Source organism: Xenopus tropicalis, chromosome 1 (assembly GCF_000004195.4).
Source record: "Xenopus tropicalis strain Nigerian chromosome 1, UCB_Xtro_10.0, whole genome shotgun sequence".
Classification (NCBI taxonomy): domain Eukaryota; kingdom Metazoa; phylum Chordata; class Amphibia; order Anura; family Pipidae; genus Xenopus; species Xenopus tropicalis.
Genome location: NC_030677.2, coordinates 117,819,598 through 117,841,224, shown reverse-complemented (window position 1 = coordinate 117,841,224; position 21,627 = coordinate 117,819,598). Strand labels below are relative to the sequence as shown.

Genomic DNA, 21,627 nt, shown 5'->3' with positions numbered 1-21,627 from the left:
AACAGATAGTTTATATCATAATAAGTGATCTATAATGTATCTTACCAAACTGGAATATATATATTTGACAAAATATTGTCCTTTTATATCCTTTCCCTTGAGCCACCATTAAGTGATGGGCTGTGCGCTCCCTCAGTGATCACATGAGCAGAAATACTGCAGCTCTAACTGTAACAGGAGAAAGTGTAGAAGCAAAAGGCAGAACTCTGTCCATTAATTGGCTAATGGGGCCTAGCATGTATGTGTGCCTTGGCTTGTTTGTGTGCACCATGAATTGTATGATCCAAGGAGGTTGCCCCTCATTTTTTCTATTTAGGATTACCAAGTGGCACATTCTACTAAAAAAGTATATTTTTAGGAAAATTGGTTATTTAGATGAAGCAGGGTTTTACACATGAGCTTGTTTATGCAATATACTTTTATAGAGACCTACATTGTTCAGGGGTATAGTATAATTATCCTTTAAAGGACAACTAAAAAAATGAATCTGAAAACCAAAATGCAATGCTACAAATGCAATGGTATTTATCTAATTAGGCCATCAACAACTGTACTTTACTGTTTGCCCCTTGGCTTGGCATTGTCATAACTGCAAACTTGAAAGTGAAATTGAATTGCATACTAAGACTGATTAAAGGTCTATAGGAGGAGATATTATAGGGGAAATAATTGGCAGCATTGTGGTTAGCATTGCAGTGCTTAGGTACTAGGTTCAATTCCAGCACTTTGTGCAAGATATTTGTATGTTTATGCAAGTGTGGGTTTCGTCCTACATTCTAAAAACAGCAAGTTAATTGGCTCCTGATAAAACTGACCATAGGAAGTGCTGGATACATTCACATATAAGCTCTGCTGGGACAGGGACTGATGTGAGTGATGTATAAAGTTTGTAAAGCACTGCAGAACATGTCAGCATTATATAAATAAAAGACGATAATAAAAGAAAAATAATATGTCTGGGACACCATAGAATTCATAGTCAGTAGGGGTAACTTCCGAGATGTATAAAATTGTGTATATTATACTGTATGTTTTAATTTTATACTGTCACCATTAGTAAACTGCCGGGCTAGTGATCCTTAAAGAGTTCCCTCTCCGTCCTGCTGCACAAAAGTATATGTAATTTGCAAAGTACTGTAGAATCACTCATTTATAATATTAAATCATCCCTACTTACTGCATCATCATTACAGCACTATTTTTTACAGAGCAGCATTCTGTATGTTAATCATAACAGATGGTCTCTCCATAGCTGCCTTTTCTCTCCTCAAGTACTAGTTGTATGCATACTGCAGCAGCACATAAATTGTGATGCAGCCATGTGACATGTTTTTTTGTAACTATTGCTTATTAAAAGTGAGGTATTTCTTTCTTTGGTCCCTCTTCCTAATTTAAAACAATAATTCATCTCCCAGGGATGTTTTCTATTATTGTATGACAAATAAATTCTGTCTTGCTTTGAATAAATTAACTTGATCATTATGGAATAGGATCATACCATTTTGTTTTACCTTTTTGAGGCTTCTTATACTCCAGTTTGTGTCAATATCTCTGCCATTGTTTTGGGGCCCCAGTATTGCTGTTTTGTACTACCTCACAATAACTAAAGGGGAAGATAAACTAACTAACCCGGGTTTCATCCAAATAGATCTGCAGGAGAGCAAACAAGATACTGAACCATAAATCAGTATATAATGATAATAAATAATGTACAAGAAGCTAAAATAGAAAAGATTTGCTCACATTGACAACTTTTGTGCTAAGTCAAGTTGTATAGTGCCATATTGCTATAGTCACTGATATGGTGGCACAGTGGTTGCCATTACTACATTTTTCACGACATATTACAGGTATGGGATCCCTTATCCAGAAACACATTATCCAGACAGCTCTAAATTACTACAAGGCCATTTCTCATAGAGCCAATTTAAAGCAAATACAGTAATTATACTTAAAAATAATTTCTTTTTTTCGGTATTTGATGCCAACTAAGCTGCATGAATTCATATTGGTGGAAAAACTGGATAACAGATCCTCTACCTGTACTTAAAGCTCGAGTTGTTACGTAGATATTAAGGCATCAGCTATAATAAGGTATGCCTTAGGGTTTGTACTGAGGAGTGTTTCTTCCTGCGCACCCCTGCAGAAATTTCTCCTATGGTCTACCACAGGGGAATGCAGGAAGAAAAACACCCCATTCTTCTCTAGGGGGCTGTACTAACACAGGAGCATGTACGTGATGAACGCAGGAGAAAGCTGCTGCAGGGGAGCGCAGGAAAAAACGCTCGTCAGTACGAGCCCTAAGGATGATAATCGCCATGGCAGGTGAAAAAAAGTAAAAAGATGTTGACATATTATGTTTAACATTTAGTTAGCGTTGTCTGTTCTTAAGTGTTCGCCTAGATTTTTGTAATCTTCAAAGCACTTAAGTCAGTAATAACAGATATGTTTTTACATTGGCAAACTGATTCTATTCGGATCATATGATGGTGCATTACTGTAAATGTATAGATTTTTCAACAGTAAAGGTACTAAAATTGTAGGTACATAAGTAATGAAGCAAATCTATAAGATGAAGGTAGACTTTTTTCTTAAATAACTCATAATTCATTCTGAGTATGGGCATGGGATACCTTATATAAAAAAACTATTATCCAGAAAGCTCTGAATTACAAAAAATAGCCATCTCCCATAGAGTCCATTTTAAGTAAATAATTAAAAATGTTTTAAAGCAATTCCTTTTTGTCTGTAATAATAAAAACAGTGTCTTGTAGTTGTTCCTAATTAAGCTATATAAATCCATATTAGAAGAAAAACTATCCTACTGGGTTTATTCATTGTTTAAATGTTTTTAGACTTTAGACTAAAGTGGGATCTAACTGTATTTCATGCTTTTGGATAAGCATAACTTAATTTAAACCACAAAGTACAACTATCAGCATTCCCCAACACACAATTAATTCACAATTCACAATTAATTGCAGTGCAAGAACAAATGGAGGGCTCCATTTTGAATATCTTGGATTGACAGAACAAGCTGGGTGTATGAACTTGCTTTTCAATTTTCAGCTGTAAACATTCTAGTATTTGTAATTTACATAAAAGATTAGATACAGTCACTGACATGAGTGCCATGTTTGTCAAATATGGCTGCCAGTTTGTCTGTTTGATGTCTAGTCATGTGCCCCAATCAATTGTTTCATTTTTATTTTTGAGCTTAGGAACATAGGAACAGTCGTCTGTGTATGAAATTATCATACCCTTTGCTGCACACACATAGTTATCTGTGTTATGTGTGTCTGTGTAAAGGAGTGACGTTCTTGAAGGTTTGGTATAAGCAGGCATACTGTCAAATCACACAATGTATAATGATCCATGCCTATTGATCAATTGTGCTGGTTTCATTTTGGAGTCAAGGACATAGAGGGATGCTAATTACGATGGACGCGCAGGTCATGTGCTTATGCCAACATATTCTACAATATGCATGTTTCAAATTAAGCCTGTCATTATTTTGTGCTGAGCTTCTGCCATATGAAATGAAACAAAGATTCCTGTCATATTTTGGTATAATGAATATTACACTTGGGCTCAGATCCATGACCCCTGCATAAGGAGATCGCATTTGGATGTATTAAGATAGTCTGCCTAATAACCCTTGCACAGACCGTATTGATTTTCCAGGAGTGAGTTTATGAACTAAATAAACTTGAAGTTGGTGTCTTAATAAACTGCTTCTCTCAGTCTGTCACATTTAGTTACAGCGCTGTGCAGTTTAGGAGGTTGAGTGGGTGGGAGAGAGAGGCTAATTCTGTTACAGATTGTTCACAGCAGGGTAGCCAAATTAGCCTTTTGTTTTGTAATGCCACCTTGCCTGGGCTCGCTTTGAGCACATTTCTCAGTTTTACCCTAATGAGTTGCAACACTGATAATGTGGCTGATGATCTTTCATTGATTTCACTATCACTTGCTTGTCTGGTAATTGATCCGTTGCTGAGCCTCTAGTTAATTATATCGGCTTTGACATGGCCAGGTCCTCTGGGAATCTCAAGTCTTGCAGAATAAGAGTTTTAATAAAACAGTCTATTACTGCAGGTGCTCTTTTCCCTGCAATATATATATATATATATATATACTGTATATATACACAGGTATATACATATATATATATATATTAGAGAGAGTTGGAAACTACATGCAGGACAGAGAGCAGGCAAGGAGGGAGGGGGGAATTGTGGGAGATAGATGGAGAAAGGGACAGAGCAAAAGAAGGAGGGTGGGAGGGATGCAGAGGAGAGAAGATAGGAGGAAGCCTGCTATTGACAGTGTCCTTAAGCCTCCCTCAAATAACAGCCATTAGTGGGAAGGTCAGGAGCTGAGCAGGCAGCTTGACTGAAGCATTGAGTGCCACTTCAGAAATCAAGAGGCTAGCAGATTTTAGAGGGAGTTTAAATGGCTAATATCTGGCTGTGAAAGCACAGTCACTGTTGGCACAATTGATTGGCAGTTCCCCCCTCTAATTCTGCTTTTCCAATTACTAATATATGGATTTATAGGTATTTATATATATATATGTTTTTTCACAAATTTCCAGAATTTAAAGATTTTTTTTTGTTTAAATCCTGCACCTTACTTTCAAGGTACTGAATCCACTGCTCCTGAGACTGTGTGTGTGAGTGCGTATAAGTGTGCGCGCGCCTAATGGTGGTGAACCAGAGGAAAGTTTAACAGAAAAGCTTTCAAGAGATGTGGGATGAAGAGAGGGAGGCACATTTGTGTCAACACAGCGTACGCTTTCTCATCTCTCCTCATTGTGCGCTAATGACACTGAGCAGTCACCCAGGCTCTTGGCTTTTGTTTGTTTTACAGAGTGTGGATGCAAGCTTTATTGTTATCTTGGAGATAGGAAGAAAGTGGGTCTTTTGGGCCATTTGTCCTACTGCAAGTCTGCATGCTTTATTGCAAAACAAATCTACCTTGACTTTTTTTAAATTAACTTTTAGAACAGATCCTTCTGGTATTACCTCTTTTTGGCTATTGTTTAACACATTAATGCCTGGGCTGTTTTAAGACAATCATCAACCATGACAAAATGAATTAACCCATTCTGTTCTTGAGAGGTTTGTCGTTCAGGTATCAAATATCAAGGTTAGGGTTCAAATATGAAACTATTAACCTCTTGTGTATTTTCTTTTTTTTGTCATTTACCTTTGCAGTTGCTTCTGTGTGGGAAAGCTTTCTTTTTTTTCCGTTCAGTATAAAGCAGAGTTTGTTTTGTTTTTCTTTTTTTTTTTGTCTTTATGGCATAAGAATGAGGAAGAACACACCACTATAGCTTCTAACAGTGAAGGTGTGAAAATTATGACAAGTGCGACAGATTCTGCACGCATGGGAAAATGCACCGGGATTCATGCTTTTTTTAGTGACAGATTGCTATTAAAAAAGTAGGATAATTCCAATCCTGTTTTTTTAGCACATACAGTTAGATATATTTTACTCAGGATTCTCTAATTGTTTTTCATATTTTAAGAAAACAATGAAGAACAAAAGCATAAGGAGTGGCACAAGTAAGTGTCATTTGAGGCATATTTAACTTGACAGCTTTGATGAAGAAAAGCAGGAGTTAAAAAAAAAAATAGAGAACGCAGCAAAGCAAGGGCCAGAGCCTTTTCCCTCCCAACTGCCTGTGATCAGTGAGCTCCTTAATGTGTGTGCGCGTGTCCCTCTGTGTATATGGGTATCTGTAGGCTGAGAGAGCATAGTGCAGGATGTCATTTGGTGCCTGACAGTGGAGCAGTGCAGTTGACTCTGTGCTTTTGTATCCAGAGACATCCTTAAAGCTGCATGTTGGGGTTTTTTTTAGATTTCTTCTTTTCCATCTCTGGTGCTATACGCACACCTGACAGGCAGCTGTTAGGCTGAGCAAAGAGAAGCCTTGGGGAGTCACAATCCATGCATAAATGATAGGGGTATCTGTGAGGAAGGTGCAAAATAATCTCTGCATCCCTCACCCCCCCACCAATACCAGCACATCCCTCGGTGCTACTTCACATCCCACCCACCCCCTTCCTCATCCTCTCCTGCCCTTTTTTTACTCTCTTTTCCTAAATGAAATGCAGCCTACATGCAGCTTTGTAACTACTCCACACTTGTGCTATTGAATGCCAAGAGGCTCAAAAATTCACCTTCACTTTTCAGTCAGAAGAGGCAGAAGTGGATGTGAGAGAAAGAGACACTCAGAGAGACAGACAGCAAGAGGGCAAGAGACCAGGCATTCAGAGACTTGTGTCCTGACAACCCCATGCAGTTCGGAACGAGGACGCCGGCAAGCGAGCCCGGGTACATGGGGGCATGGCAGAACTGTGATGCAAACCTTCTCTTCAGAATGTCCCAACAGGTGAGTGCTTGCTTTTCTCTTATTTGCTGACATTTAAAACAAATATATAACAAATATATATTTTTAACAGTATTACTCCTGCATTTTCTTCCATTTGCATATTTTGCTTCTTTTGCAAAGTTTTCCTTACTTCTGGGTAATTGTTCCTCAAACTGTCAGCATGGTGACATAGCAACAGTTTGCAGTTGATTTTGTGCTTCGGTGCTTGCTTTGTTAAAGAAAGCCCTTAAAAAGGAAAAAAAAAAGCAAGATTAACAAAAGACAGTTGTGTGGACAGATCACTTCACCTTTAGGAAGTAGTTGTCTCCAACCTAAACTCAGGACAACTGATCCCCCCCCCCCAAAAAAAAGAAACTGAAAACCAAATGAAATGTAGAAGAAATGCGAAACAATTAGCCCGTAGCATCCTTTCTGCGAAAGTAATCATAAGTGGAATTAAAACCACATCCACTCTTTCCTCTTTCCCCTCCCTGATTTCGCAGTGATAGAAATTTGAGGGGCCCCACTCTTAGGATTTAATTGACTTCATGTGGTAGAGAACAGCATTCTCCAGCCCTCAGATGAGCTGAACTGCAGCGTTGTTTAAACTGCTCACGGCACAGTGTGGAGGCTTGATAGCTAAGTCAGTTTAGCCTTTTTTTTAAACTTATTTCTGCTTTTTTCCACTTTTTTCTCTCTTTGTCAGACTTGCCCTTTTTGTTGTTGTTTTTAATGTTTACTTTTTTAAACCATGTTTTAGCCCTTGTTCTAAGCAATCCACATTCTTTAACACATATACATAAACATACTTTTTTTTTTATCCCCCTTCTCCTTTCACTTACACTGCGAGGCTGTGTCTTGGCGTCCTCCCCAGAGCTTTTCCTGCACTGGGGGCCGCCTTAAAGGAAGCTTGGTATGCTGCTATTGACGGGAAAGCTGAAATGTTATTGCAAGGCCAGTAACAACTGATAATTAATCACACAAGCCGGTGTCTCTGTACCATGCACATGGTGATACATAACTAGTTGCCTACATCTTCTTTTACACAGCTCTTAAAAAATATATATAAATCCTGATATCATAGTCACTTAGTGAATAGGTAAAAAAAGTTAAAATTACTTTTTTTTTTTTTTTTTTTTACTTTTTTCAAGATGGCATATTAAGAAATCAAATCAATAGTTTGATCACTTTTGGAACTAACCATTTCTGTGTGGGGGTTACAGAGAGCTACTTTTTAATATAGTATTTACGGCTGGAAATATTTGTGGTGCTGGTGGATTTTTTTGAAATGGACAGTGCTTTACAGTTTTTACAGGACAATCCAAATTCTAGCTGTGTAGGCAAAAAACCTTACTGATGAATTACATGAAACGTTGTACTTGGTTAAAAGTCTCAGACTTGACAAAAGCATTTTCTGCCCAGCATGTTTTAGTGTCTCCTGTAGAGGGACCCTGATTACTGCTGATAATACTGTAAGTTGATATTAATCTCTAACGAAGAACATACAGCAAAACTGAGCTTACACTCCAAAAACTTCTTTTGCCAAATCAAAAACAGGAAAGTAGCAGGCATTTGCCTTGGAAGAAAAATACGCAAACATATTAAATGTCTGCATAAACTACCCAGCTACACGCAGCAGTATACTGCTTCATCTACAAAAACGCTGCCCTGGTGTCATGCAGACAGGATTTTTCAGATGGGGTAATTTTCATTAGGACTACCTTGGATTACTTCTGTTTTTGTTGTGTGCTGTGCTTAGTAATTGCAACATCAAAAAAAGCAAGTTCTAAAGCTAAAATGTATGTCATCATCTTACTTATTTAAATTTCTGTATTTTATCGCTGATTTGACTGAGAACATTTTTTGCAGCAGAGCAGAGCTTACCAAATTGAATACAATAATAATCAATTGACAAATGGCTATTGAGCCACCAAGCACAGCGTGAACGATTGCCTGTTTGGCATTAAAACCCAGAGAAATAAATTTCAACCCAAGCCATGTCAGCAATGCTAGAAAATGCTTAACGTAAACAAACGTATAAATTAAGAATTGTGGCAAGGGATGATATCCGGAATGAGTTCCGGGTTTTGGAGATTTAAAAAAAAAACAAAAAAAAACCTTGAGGGATTGATACAAGTTTTAAAGGGTTAATTTGTCACTTGTGACCTGACAGCACAAAGGATTTCATTTTAGGGAGGTTTGCTCTAAGGTGGAGCTGATTTTTTTTTTTCTTTACCTAATGAATATAGAAATTATCAAAGTACTGATGTGGATATAATACAGAGGCACAATGATAACAGATAACTCTACATTTGGAATTTATAAAGTTGCTGTTGCTCCTTGTGAAGATGCTTAAACAGGGTAAATTGTGATTTAAGTGTCTAAATTACACAAACATTACATGCTTTCCCCCTGTCCCTAGCAATAGTGAGTGGTAAGTGTAGGAATTATCTGCATTCCATCAGGTGTGCCTTACTAAACACATCTGTCAGATCAAGCTAAAGAACTGCCTTGCAAAGGAATTTACACTTTCTAAAAAAAAGAAATGGTTTGACATGGTTAATCATCAAATAATGTATAAGTAATATAATTGCTAGTTTGGGTTTACAGCCTATATTTTTCCTCAAAAGATCTATTAAGGCCACTTTATTCTGAATATGCTTACAACAATGCGTCTTCTTTTGATTTTTTTTTTACCTTGTGCTTCTGTTAAAGGCTTAAAGATACATTTAAACAAAGTCTTAATGATTTTAAAATTAGCTACTGGATAGGTATGTGATCGTTTTACCTGTCAGAATAGTCTTGTAGAGCCCACTTCGGCTATTCTGTGTAAGCTAAATGGCCAGTTCAACAAAATTAATACTTCTAGTTGACTAATATTTTTTACCTATGTCACTTTGCCCTCATAATCTAGGTTATCCCAGCAATGACACCCTGGGAAGTTATTTGTGCCTTTAAATGCTCAAACACTTTGAAAAGGGACATCACAGTGTTGCATACATCTGGGCCTCACAAAGCCTTTAAAGTAGTGAAAATGATCATCTTGTTTAACATACTCACATTTTTCAGCACCAAGTAACTGATAACCTGAAAGGGCATTTTTGTGAACTGTGTTTGAAGGGAGTTGTTCGAGGTCACTTTGATCGATGACAAGTAGAGAATGACCAGAAACGCTAGGCATGTCCTTCCATGACTTATGCCTGGTCACCCCAACCTTTTTTTGCCTTCATCTGGCAGAAATATGTATGGGCAAAAAGAAGGAGGGGTGACAAAATAGCTGCAGGAACCAGATCTGGGCTATGACAGATGGAATGGAAAAATCAAACCTACACGAAAAACTTTTACAACTGTTACTAAACAGATTTATCGTATTGCAGTCGACAGTAAGCAATTGCTATTTTCTCATTTTCCTAGTTTAGCAGCTCTCTGTACTACTTAATTCCCCTGTATGTCCAGCAATTATGGCAACCCTTAGTCATGTCTGCTGCTAAAAGGTATTGTGTATGCAAAACATTTTGGGTTCTGCTCTGTATATATCTTTTTTCTATTTATATTTTGGTTGAGGAAAATCTAGTTTCCTTGAATTTCTTCTTATTTCTTTTTTATATAACATGGTGTGCAATTTTGCTTTCCCTTAAAATAACCGTCAGCCTGACATGTCAATGAGAGGGTTAATTGCATTCCACAAAAATGTAGAAACTACGTTTTGCCATATAAGTGAATGTGTTATAAACACGTGTGCAGTTGTTTTGCAATATTTGCCTAACATGCAATTACCATATACAGAGTACAGTTATAAAGAATTGTGATACCTAAATAATAATTACACATTAAACAAAGTAAATGGAAGGACACATAATTGAAATAGTATGTATAGAAATAATGCATGACATTTGTACATATATGTTTATTTCCTTTTCATATCATAAATATATAGACTATAAAAACACAGTGTTTTTCATATATGTGTGTCAGTATTTATACCACTACATCTTAAAAACCATAGCAGATTAATTAGTACTTTTGACATGAATGAAATATAAGCAGTCTGCATGAAAGCATGGAAGCTGAAAAATGAAAAATAGCCCATTATAAAATGCTGTTTAATCCCTCCCTGTCAAAAATAATGTGCAAGAGAGAAAGATGGCATTTATGGAATGCAAGGAGTTGGTGCTCCTATAAGCAGGAACATAGCTTATATAATGTACTGTGCCTTGATGTATGGTAAAGAGGTATTACTATACCGTGCAAATTCAGTCAATTCTATAGCTCCCCTTTGCATGTTAGAGGTGAAATCACATTATTGCCAAAGGGGTCAGAGCAGGTGTATCTAGATATAAAGCCTTTATTTAACTTTAGGGTAATATTATTAATAATGACTTTTTTCACATGTATTAGTTTCTCTTATTAAGTCAATATGTTAGATATCGTCAGAGACATCAAAACACCAGTTTAAAAATATGAAGATGGAAATAAACGTATAGCATGTTTTAGCAAATGGAAGATAGGTGAATATTCCCATGTGTTCCCTTCTTTTGTTGCTGGGTTTAGTTTTTTTCTGAGCACATTCGTGTTTGTTCCTGCTAACATAGGGCTGAACCTGTTGGTGAGCCGATAGGTAAGGCAGTGAACATCGGTCTGGTCGTTACATATACATTCCATGGAGTTGTTATATCCACTGTACAATTCACCTTTAAAGAAGACTTACTCAAAGATCATTCTATACTGTTGAAAAGCATTCCCATTCATAGATCTATCTATTTTTAATACTTTTATTGTGGGCTTCTACCAAGCTAACACTATGCATAAACTTTAAATCATCATTGAAATGTCCATCTGATGAAACAAAAGTGTAAACAGTAGTTTTAAAGGAAATAAAGTTATGAATCTGGTAAAATAGCCGACCCTGTTTACATCATGGGGAATGTAGCATATTGGACTGAGGTAAGGGGGCAGGAACTCTAGATCAAATAACTATAAAATATGCTATTAAAATTTAAAGTTTTTTCAGCTTTGGGACAAAACATGGGTTTTCTTTATCTACCACTGTAATCTCATTAAGGTCATTAGATAAGCAAATCAAGACAGAGGGATCATTTTCATTCACTAAATGTGTAAGCAGATTTCTAGCTCTATTTTTCAGATTACTTTCTATATAATAAGGCATGAAGACAGTTATACTTTTAACCTAATTTGAATCTGTATATTATGATTGTCATTATTTCTAAAGAGCAAATATATCTTCAGTTACTGGCTTTTTAAGAAGGGGAAGTGAAGGAAGAAAATAAAAGCGATTTAATAGGTGCTTTTATAATATGAAATAATCAATCACACTCTAAAGAAATAGATTTCTTATGTTTGTCAAAGGAATGTATCATATAACAGGTATGGGATCTTTTATCTGGAAAGCTGTTATCCAGAAAGTTCCAAATTATGGAAAGGCCATCTCTAATAGACTCCATTTTATGCAAATTACTCTAAATTTTAAACATTTCTCTGTAATAATAAAACAGTACCTTGTACCTGATCCCAACTAAGATTTAATTAATCTTTTTTGGAGGCAAAACAATCCTATTGGGTTTAATTAATGATTAAATTATTTTTAGCAGACTTCAGGTATGGAGATCAAAATTACAAAAAGATCCCTAATGCAAAACCCCCCAGGTCCCAAGCATTCTGGATAACAGATCCCATACTTGTATGCATAATGCAGTCAGCTACACATCACTGTATAGAACCCAAAAGCTTCAACTTAAAATGCCATTCTGTACTATTATTAATGAAATGATTACAAGATACAGGGAAGAAATGTAATCATGCGTAGACTAGTAATAAGGCAATTTTAGGTCCAGCGACATAAACACAAGGAATCACAGCAAGTATAGGTGGGCCAGCTATTTCTTGAATTTTTTGAATGATAAGTTTTAGCATTTTAAGGTTATGTGGTTTTAAATTTGTCTTATCATTTACCACCACTGTCTGATTTTTAAAGGTTTCATTTATTTCACTCTTAAAAATGTTGTGCAGTGCCGTACTATTTGCAGTGGTGCTGGAGTGGTGATTTAGTCATTGTGCCTGATAGTAGAATTGACAGAAGGGGTTTGCTTAAATGCATTTCTATAGAGCTGAGAACTAGACATATTTGCTTTACTTTTAACGATTTTCCAATAATTGTATTTATGCCTTCCTTGCATTCAGAACATGCAAATAAAAATATTTAATATATTTCTGATTCTGAATATATATACTTTAATTTGCCTTTCATGCAGCTATATATGTAAAACCATTTACTATAGGAATTCATATACATTCGCATCCTAATATTCAGAAAAAGATTGTCAAAGGACTTTGTGAGAAAATATGCTTTATTAGGCTCTGCAACTTAATTTTGCTTGCTTTCAAACTGCTTTTAAATAACTACAGGTATCGGATCTATAATCCAGAAACCTATTACACATAAAGCTCTAAAATATGCCATTGCTTATTTTTTGTTTTACTTTTTGACTGATTTGTTTTTCTTTCTAAGGTGGTACCTTGTATCCATGTTTATTAAGCTATCATAAATCTATGTTGATGGCAAAATTACACTTTTTTCATTTAAAGGGTTTTCAGTAGCCTTAATGTATTGTTCTCCATATTATAGAAATACCCTTTATTCAGAAAACCTCAGGTCAAGAGCGCTCTGGAGAATACATACCTGTATGTATTTTTGTAATTTTTGTAAACCAATAAGAAAGACGAACAATTATGACATAGCTTGCAAATCCTCTCAAGCAGTGAAGGAGTTAACCTTCTTCCTACACTTAAAGCACCATTTGAACCTAAGCAGAGTGTTCTCACATACAGAAGCTACATTCTAGCACTAGATCAGCCCTCAGCTAAAAGCATCTGATCATTGAAATGATGTACAAGTGTTGTCAGTAGCTCAAATCACTGGAAAACAATAACAGCATGTTTTCTGTTTGTTGTGACTTTTTACTTCTTTGCTTTCCTCCCCCCCCTTTCCCTTAAAGCTCGTTATTTGTAACATACAGACAATGCATTAATTTTTCCGCTCTACACGTGGCTGTCATAAATGATATTCACTTGGCAATAGAATGTGAAAATAAGTTGTCATATGTTTCATAGACTGTTATCCGCACAGATAAAGAATCACCATCTGCTTTATGCAGTTCTCTGTTAAAGTGGGGGTGGATTTCCGAAACACATCCAAGAGGTTGTGTACCCATTTGCTAATGTCTTTCGTTTTATGCATGCTGTACGAGGGCTGTTTTGCGAAGAAGAAACTGTGGCGACTATACAGTGATTTCAGCAGCTGTACACCTGAATCTGTTCTTTCATTCTTGCTTTTTATATTCTCCCCTTCTTTGTGGTTTTCTTTTGTCTAATCCCTTCTTTTTTCTGTTTTCTAGTTACCTTCTCATTGCATTCTTTCCCCTCCAAATTCTCCCTTTTCTCTCATCCATCTTATCACTATCACATTTTTTATTTTTCTTTAGTCTGCCTTTCTTGGATTTTTAGTGTATGAAACACATTGTGAAAGTTTAACCTATTAGCTCTAAGGAAGTTTGGAATGTGTACTTCATGTGTGCTCATCTTATTATTGTGTTTTCTAAAATTATACTATTATATAGGTATATATAGTCATATACATTATAGACATATGTTGTCTGTTATACAAAGTAGGGTTTTCTGCAGATATTGTGTGCATTGCTAGGGGGAGTTGAGGGAGCGGGGGACAAGAGAAAAAAAAAGATGAAATGCATTTGTTTTTTAAAATATTTGTTGGGGAGAATAAGGTACAGTAAAGTTGTGCAGAAAAATCAAGGTGTCCTCATTTACTGTGGCTCGTTTTGAACAAGTTCTAGAACATTCATAGTATTTTGTCTTGATATTTTTGCCTTTCCTTAATACCCTCCCTACGTCAATAGTTCAGATCTCTTTCATTGGATTAAACTTTGCATATTTGCATTAAGCTAATGTATCTACCCTTTGTTTAGAACCTTATTTTTCTATTTAAGTGCACATCCCATGATTGAAATATTATTGCTTTTATTTTAAATAATGTAAGGCATCTTTTGCTGGGCCACGATTAATGTGTATATTACGGATAAATAAACGTGTACTTGAACTTGATTTAAAATGTTTTGTTACTTTTATTTTTGTTTATTGACATGCTGGAAAGTATTTATGAAATATCTGTTTCTTTTTAATGATTTATTTGTACATGGTATGCAGTTTAATGTAGAGTGACCTCTTCTCAATTGTGTCACAATTTACCACTTTTTTGCTCACCTTCATTTTCCATTTTCAGTAAGTAAGTATCAATAACAATTAATATCTTCAAAGGATCGCGTTTTAAAAAATTAAATGTTATAATTGTTGTCGCTACAGAAAAATATGTAGGAACATTGTACCAATCAGACATAAGAGAGGTGTTAGAATGCAGAAAACAGGCAAATTTTATAGGGATGTATAAAACAAATTATAATCATAATTTCATTTTGCTGCCGTTATTGAGAACATAGGATAGATAGATAGATAGATTAATTTGAATTTAGATAATTGTTTCTAGATTTTTTCTCTGTTTAATGTGAGATTTGCTTTACATTTCCAATTCATTTTCCAATGTGTTTTTACTGGCATTTTTGTTTTCATTATTATTTTCATATGGAGTAGTGTACGGTGAGAACAATGTGTGATCACTGACACAGAGATAACACTGGTTACATGTATCCCTCCACTCTTAAAGGGTCATGCCCTCACAAAAGAACTCTGACACATTTGGCCTTATGTGTGCCTCTTAATTAATTCTACAGCATATTTCTATCATCAGTATCTGTATTTAACAATTTATTTTGTTGATTTATTAATTACCACTACTCTGCAAGAGTTACTCCCTCATCAGACAGCTACTGAATTAAACGCAACCTACCAAAATAACACATAATATTTAGGTTAGGCTCCATTACAAAACATTATTTTATTACAAAATGTATACTTTCAAATTCATGATTTTTGCCTCGTAAGACCTCTGAATTGCATTTAGTAATCCCCCATTGGTCTTCATTGGAATAACCGGCAATAAGGCCCTGTTTAATAGTTTAAAGGAGCTGGGCTATTAAACACCTAGGGGCACATTTACTTATCCACGAACGCCCCGACTTTTTCGTACCTTGCGTGACTTTTTCGACACTTGTGCGACTTCTTCGGCGCTTTCGCGACTTTTTCGTAAAAAAGGGATAATTTTTCCGCTGTTTACAATCGTTCCGTACAAAAATTTTGTGACTTTCGGATTGCCAATACGATATTATCGTGACTGATACGATTTTTTTCGTAAGCATTTTCGTGATATTTGCGATCTTCAGAAATTTTCATTTCCAATCCGAATTTTTCCCATTCGGGATTCAAACTCATGTTTTGAGAAATCTGCCCCCTACTGTATGTGTACACAATCCTACACACTCGTACTTACAAAATCAGAGTGTATGCAAAGTCTTCTTTTATACTACATTATATATGCTGTAAGCCTGTCAAGCTAAATGAAGCTGTGTTCTGGTTTGATTATACATGACAGGCTGAATTTAAATTAAAAAAAGTTGAGATAAGTCCAATAGCCATGCTTAAGCCATGTCTTGCCTTGAGAACCCAAGGACATCCCAAATTCTGTAAAACACTGGAAATAAGAACGTACACTATCCTACTGAAGAGGCAGGTATGACATCAGGCTTTCTTTGTTGGTGGATTAAACTTATAGACTGTGGGCTTCTGCTTATTAACTCTCTAGAGATGTCTACAGGACAGTGTGCTCCTTTTACTGTGTTAAATATACTGATAAATAAAACAGAAATAGATTTAAACTAGCTTTGGTTTGCCCCTCTATAAAGGGTAATATGTTTTTTTGTAAGCCAGCTTCGGGCCAAAAGATTTGAAGTTCTGAGCCATTCACTCTGTCCAGTTTAAGCAAACTCTCAATATTTCATCAGTATTGTATGAGTCGTTAGAGATGGTATTCTGTATGGAGCATTAAAATCTGGAACACCAAAAGTGGAATTTAGTTTAATAATGACATGGTGCCTGCCAAGGGGGGTGAAATAGTGCCAGGCCTCACCATATGGTAACATCAAATTGAGAAAAGTAAATAATCATTATTAATAAATAAAAACTTGGACTTGAAATTCAGCAGTCCTGGTATTACAGGGTGGCTTGCTGCCACAATAAGGTATATTTCTAAATGGGAAAAACTTCTTTTATTAAATTACAAGTTTCTCTGTTGTTGTAATTTTCTTTTTCTTTCAGAGCCAATCTTAACTAAGTGATCATATATAGGACATAGAGGTATTTAGAATACTAGGAAAAGTTTACTGACTAGCCATTTTATGCTAGAATGCTTACCATTTAGTGCCTGTAACATAAGTTCCTGGCCACACATATGTCTTTAAACAATCTAGCCTTTTCTGCTATCCAAGATGTTTATCTGTCAGCATTAGTAGGAAGTGATCACAATTTTTTCCTAAATACTAATAACAGAAACATGCTAATATGCTGTAAAACCATCATTCAAGTCAATAGTATACATAAAAAAGGGAGACATGCAAAATGCTTCCCAATTACTTTTGTTGGAAAAAATGGTGTAAAAAAGAAAAATTCACAGACAATGCTTCTTGTCTAACAGTAGTTGCCAATGTGGCGATGATCAAAATGCCAGTACTCTTCCTGGATTGCTTCTTATTTTATTTACTAGTAGTATTAGTTGTTACCAGGTAACCGGCTGCATGTGCCTTCGTCCTTGGGAAAGTTATCAGTGACAAATCGCAAATCACATATAAATGACATTTTAACTCAAATGAGAAAACATACCTTCAACCACCACTCTAGAGCCCATCAGTAGATGCTTTATATAAAAGATGAATCTAAGCCATATTACGTCAAATGAATCCATAAAGAGCTGAATACGCTGAATACGCCTGCAGAACAAATAAGGCCAAAGAGAGAGTATACATTTGTACAATTTCAATGCAGGTATATAAAGGGCATATTATATTAGAACCAGGTATTTGTATAAATGTTCCAAACTCTGTTTGACTGAGGATATATGAAATTGTCTTTGTCTCTTTTAACAGACTGGGGAAAACATGTTTTCTGCCCCCAGATGAGTATGTAAGTTGAGTTCAAGGAATGAGCAACCTTTCAGCGTGAAATAAACACAAGCTGCATTGTTTCTAAGCAAATGTTGGCTTTGTTGCCTGTTAAAAAATACAAATTGCTGTAATTTTAAAGAGCATATCGGAACAGTCTTACTGCCACACTATAAAAGGTTGCTGGGGTTTCAGGCCTACATTGGAGCAAAGGAAACTGTCTATTTTGTTCTTACCAGTTAAAACAGTGTTTTAATATACAGTATAACTGTAAATATATTTATAGTTACCAGTTTACATTTCAGCCTTACTGTTCTCTACTGTTGTTAAAACAATCAACAGTACGTTTCCAAAGAAATCATGCTTGTGTATACGGAGACACAAACACACAAATAACCTTTGTACACAGATGTTGTGATTTTGCGCATTGGCAGTGCTGTTTAAACTGCAATAATCAGACGCAAAAGGCCATGTCATTTTACTTACAATTTGACTTTTCCCCCAGAATTCTAGTGTCATTGTGGCACACGAAATAGAATGTGCTGCAAATTGCACACGATTAACCAATGCCGATGCAATTTGTGGGATACATTATTACTGTATTTGTGTGAAAATACTCACTTCAGTAATTTGGGATCTGCAATGACATTAGCATCCTACTCACTGGATGCAAGTCTAGTAAGAGTAGACAAAACACTCAAAGGGAATCCCTGAAATTATAAGCATGAAGACTGCTGTTAATACCAGAGCTCTTGCATCCTTTGGACCCTGCATTTTTTGGATGGCATGGCCTCATGTCACTTGCATTAATTGTTTCAGGACAAGAAATACCCCTTTGCTCACTTTCAAATCATCCTGTTTTATGGAAAATGTAGCTTTTTTTTTTTTTTCTTTTTGTGAACCTTTTGAAGTTTAAGTACACCTTTTTTTAACCAGTCAGTGAACAACACTGTACCCAGTATAAAAATGATACATAACCAGAATTATATTCATAGTAATAGCCTAATTTCATTGCATTTTATCAGGTTGTGCAGTTATTCTATGAGTCTGTAACATGAGGGACAAAAATTTTTTCACCCCCAACATATGTAACTTATCCAAGCCTTTCTCTCACAGGAAACATTCCTTTCTTGCCTAGTACTCCAGACAACTTAATATCATCTGCATAGATAGATTTTCTGTCCAGGCCAACTTAGACATCATTAATAAACAAACTGAGAAGAACTGGGCTAAGTTCAGAACCATCTTGAACTGTATCCTTACACGCCAGTCTAAAAATGATCTGTTTTTAATTATGCATAGTCGCCTCAAAAAAACAGTATAAAATGCCCAAATTATATATATAATGGCAGGCATTCCATTTAGCTCTTATTTAATTTCTACTTCCTCTTAGGAAGGTAAAAGAGGCTCTGCTAACTGTTTAGAATATCATTATAAACAATGATGCAGATAACAAATGCAGGAATTACTCACTTATATTTGCTGCATAAGCCTCTTAGCCTTTTGACACTTCTGGCCTATACTATTGTATTGTTTACATGTCTATCAGCAGTTAGGAGAAAAGCAGTTGAATATACAGTAGTTAGCCATATTCTCACTCACTGGTCACTACTGTGCCAAGAAATCCTCTTCGACAGATAATAAGATGGCAAAAAAAACTCTAGCATTTCGAGGGGAGGATGCCTGTGGCCACAGCTAGGAAAGCTTTGCCAGGCTTATAGCATTGCTAAAAACTTTCCGCTGTTTGCCAGGTCACTGTGACACCAAGGGGCTGATTGTAAAAGAACAGCTTGTCCAACATGATACGAGTCTGGCGTCAACTGTAGTCCAAGCAATAACAGGCTGGGTTAGCTGCTTCATATGAGCCTTGCCTGTATCTCATGTTTTTATTTAATGTAACAACAGACAAAAAGGCAGCACTCCCTCTTATTTCCTGCCTTTGGCTCCTGAAGTGTTAATTCTAGAATATGTGAGAATAAATATTATCATATAACTGTGAATCTGCTTCCAGATGCTGTCTAGTGCTTCTTTGAACACTACCTAATGGCTAGATTTCTTAGATAATGTTATAAGCACCATTTAGACTGAACAATATTAATGCACATAAACAGGGTGAGATACAGAGATAGCATGAGCTGTATAACCCTGATGAAGTGAGTATAAAAGACAAAAGTTTAAGATCAGTAATATAACCCTACATATTAAATCACATTAAATACTTTTCTGCCATTGAGTCGATACCCTTTCTCTTAATATCCAGGAATTTTTCTTTATTAGTTTTCCTAAATCCACAACAGAACATGAGATTTTAAAAAGCAGCCCTTTGACACTGGATAAAAAGGCAATCTGCCCCTTCATTGTGCCTGCGATTCAGGTACGTCAAAACGGTGCAGATATCCACTCTGCACTATAGGGGACCTGTTATAGGGCTGCTCTCCATTGCAGTACGACCAGCAGTTGGGGTTGCCACATGGCTGATAAAAATTATTCTTGATGCCAATGTTATTCATAGGGAAGAATACAAAATATAGGAAGGTTTTTTGTTTCTGGAAAAGGCAACCCTACTAGCAAGAATAGAATATGATAAGTTAAGGGAACATCTACATTTTAGGTCCTATATAAAAGAGCTTTAAAACATCTGAGGCTGGGTGCTTGACATTTGTTTGCCATGCTAGTTCATATAGCAGCATTAGTTTTTCCCCTCTGTGGTTAATAAACCATTATGCTCATAAACTCATCTAAATGCCCAGTACCAGTCTGAACACAGTGCAAACCCACTATCATTTCCTTTTCTCCTTAAATAATTAAAATCTTCCCTCACCCCTCCCTAAGAAATTCTTCTTTGAATCCATAAGGCCAAAATGAGCATCATAAGGCAGTCTAATCTCCTGAACTGGGTGGTTCCATATCACTCTTCCCTTCTACGGCTGCACTCTGCATGGTCCCAGGACAGTATTGACAGTGAGGCTATCAGGGAAATGGCTGCATCCATTATCTGTCAGTGTACACATTCACACACATACTTACACCTCTCTGGCTGTGCTCTCAACCTATCCCTTTCGAAGTACAGAAAGTGATTGACCAGAATGCCTTTCAGGGTTTGGGTTACACTCTGCACTAGAGAACTAAAACTTCAACTCCATTTCCAGACATAGTGTGACAGAAATAATGTGAGGGTTTGTGTGTGTGGTGTGTGGTTCACAAGCAGCCTCTTAGTAGTAAGTAGGATGCCTTACCCCATGTGTAAAGTTCAGGTCAGGTAATCTTTAGTTAGATTGCAAATGTGCTGTTCTGAAATTTCCAGGTTTTCCCACAAGCTAGCTCCTAATACACACACACACACACACATATATATAGACTCAACCTGCAGCACATAGAAGAGATTAGCTAGTTGTTCTTTAACAATAACTGCATTACAATAGATTCCCATTAGATGAAAATTACTTTGATATCACTATATTGGGCTACAGAGGAACACATTTAAACATAAAAGTAAACATAAGTGCAGTTTCAGTGATGTCATCTTTTTCCTGTCGTAACATTTCCCATGTAAAAGTACACAAAAAGGAGATATGTTTGTACCCAAGTGTAAGGATCATGCATTGCTATATAACTGAGATGATGCCATGCTGTTTTACACTGCATTGAGTGGAAACTGTACAGAGCATACTGCCACAGAGAGGCAGCCTGCACTAGCAAGGATGTGACAGCCAACTCTTTTAATGAATGGGAAGCTGTTGGTTCTGCTTAGTACTACCCCGTGCTGACATTTCTTAGTGCTTTTTTATCTGACACCCAATGACACTTTCATGACTTAGTGGCATTTATCGTTTCAACCAAAACATTTCTGTTTTGTTTTTTTAATGTAATGATTGCTTTTTTTCCTGAAGGTGTATTATTAAACAAACTGTATACTGATGTTTTGAATTTTGCTTCATTTTATTTTTATGAAACTACATTTTCTTGTGTTTTTTTTTTCATTTGTGAAAAGAGAAAGAATTTATTTGCATATTCTTCTCTTCCTTGCTTTACAAAAACATTTTTGAAAATGTACCTTTTGTTTATGTTTTTTTTGCTAAAAGTTGTTATAATGAGAACTATTTTATTAAAAAC

At 36.0% G+C, this 21,627-nt stretch overlaps 1 protein-coding gene across 4 annotated transcripts in view; it reads left to right on the top strand.

Annotated features, from left to right (window-relative positions):
* The window catches only part of bnc2 (basonuclin 2), a 322,056-nt gene that overhangs the window by 143,289 nt on the left and 157,140 nt on the right, over nucleotides 1-21,627 (top strand). For 2 of the 4 annotated variants that reach the window (XM_031890396.1, XM_018097765.2), the window contains exon 4: nucleotides 6,199-6,397. In XM_031890396.1, the coding sequence (XP_031746256.1) occupies nucleotides 6,302-6,397 (96 nt within the window). In that variant the 5' untranslated portion in view covers nucleotides 6,199-6,301. Of the gene's footprint in view, nucleotides 1-5,775; nucleotides 6,398-21,627 lie in introns of those variants that run through there. The other 2 variants (XM_002935669.5, XM_031890400.1) reach the window with 2 other exon arrangements.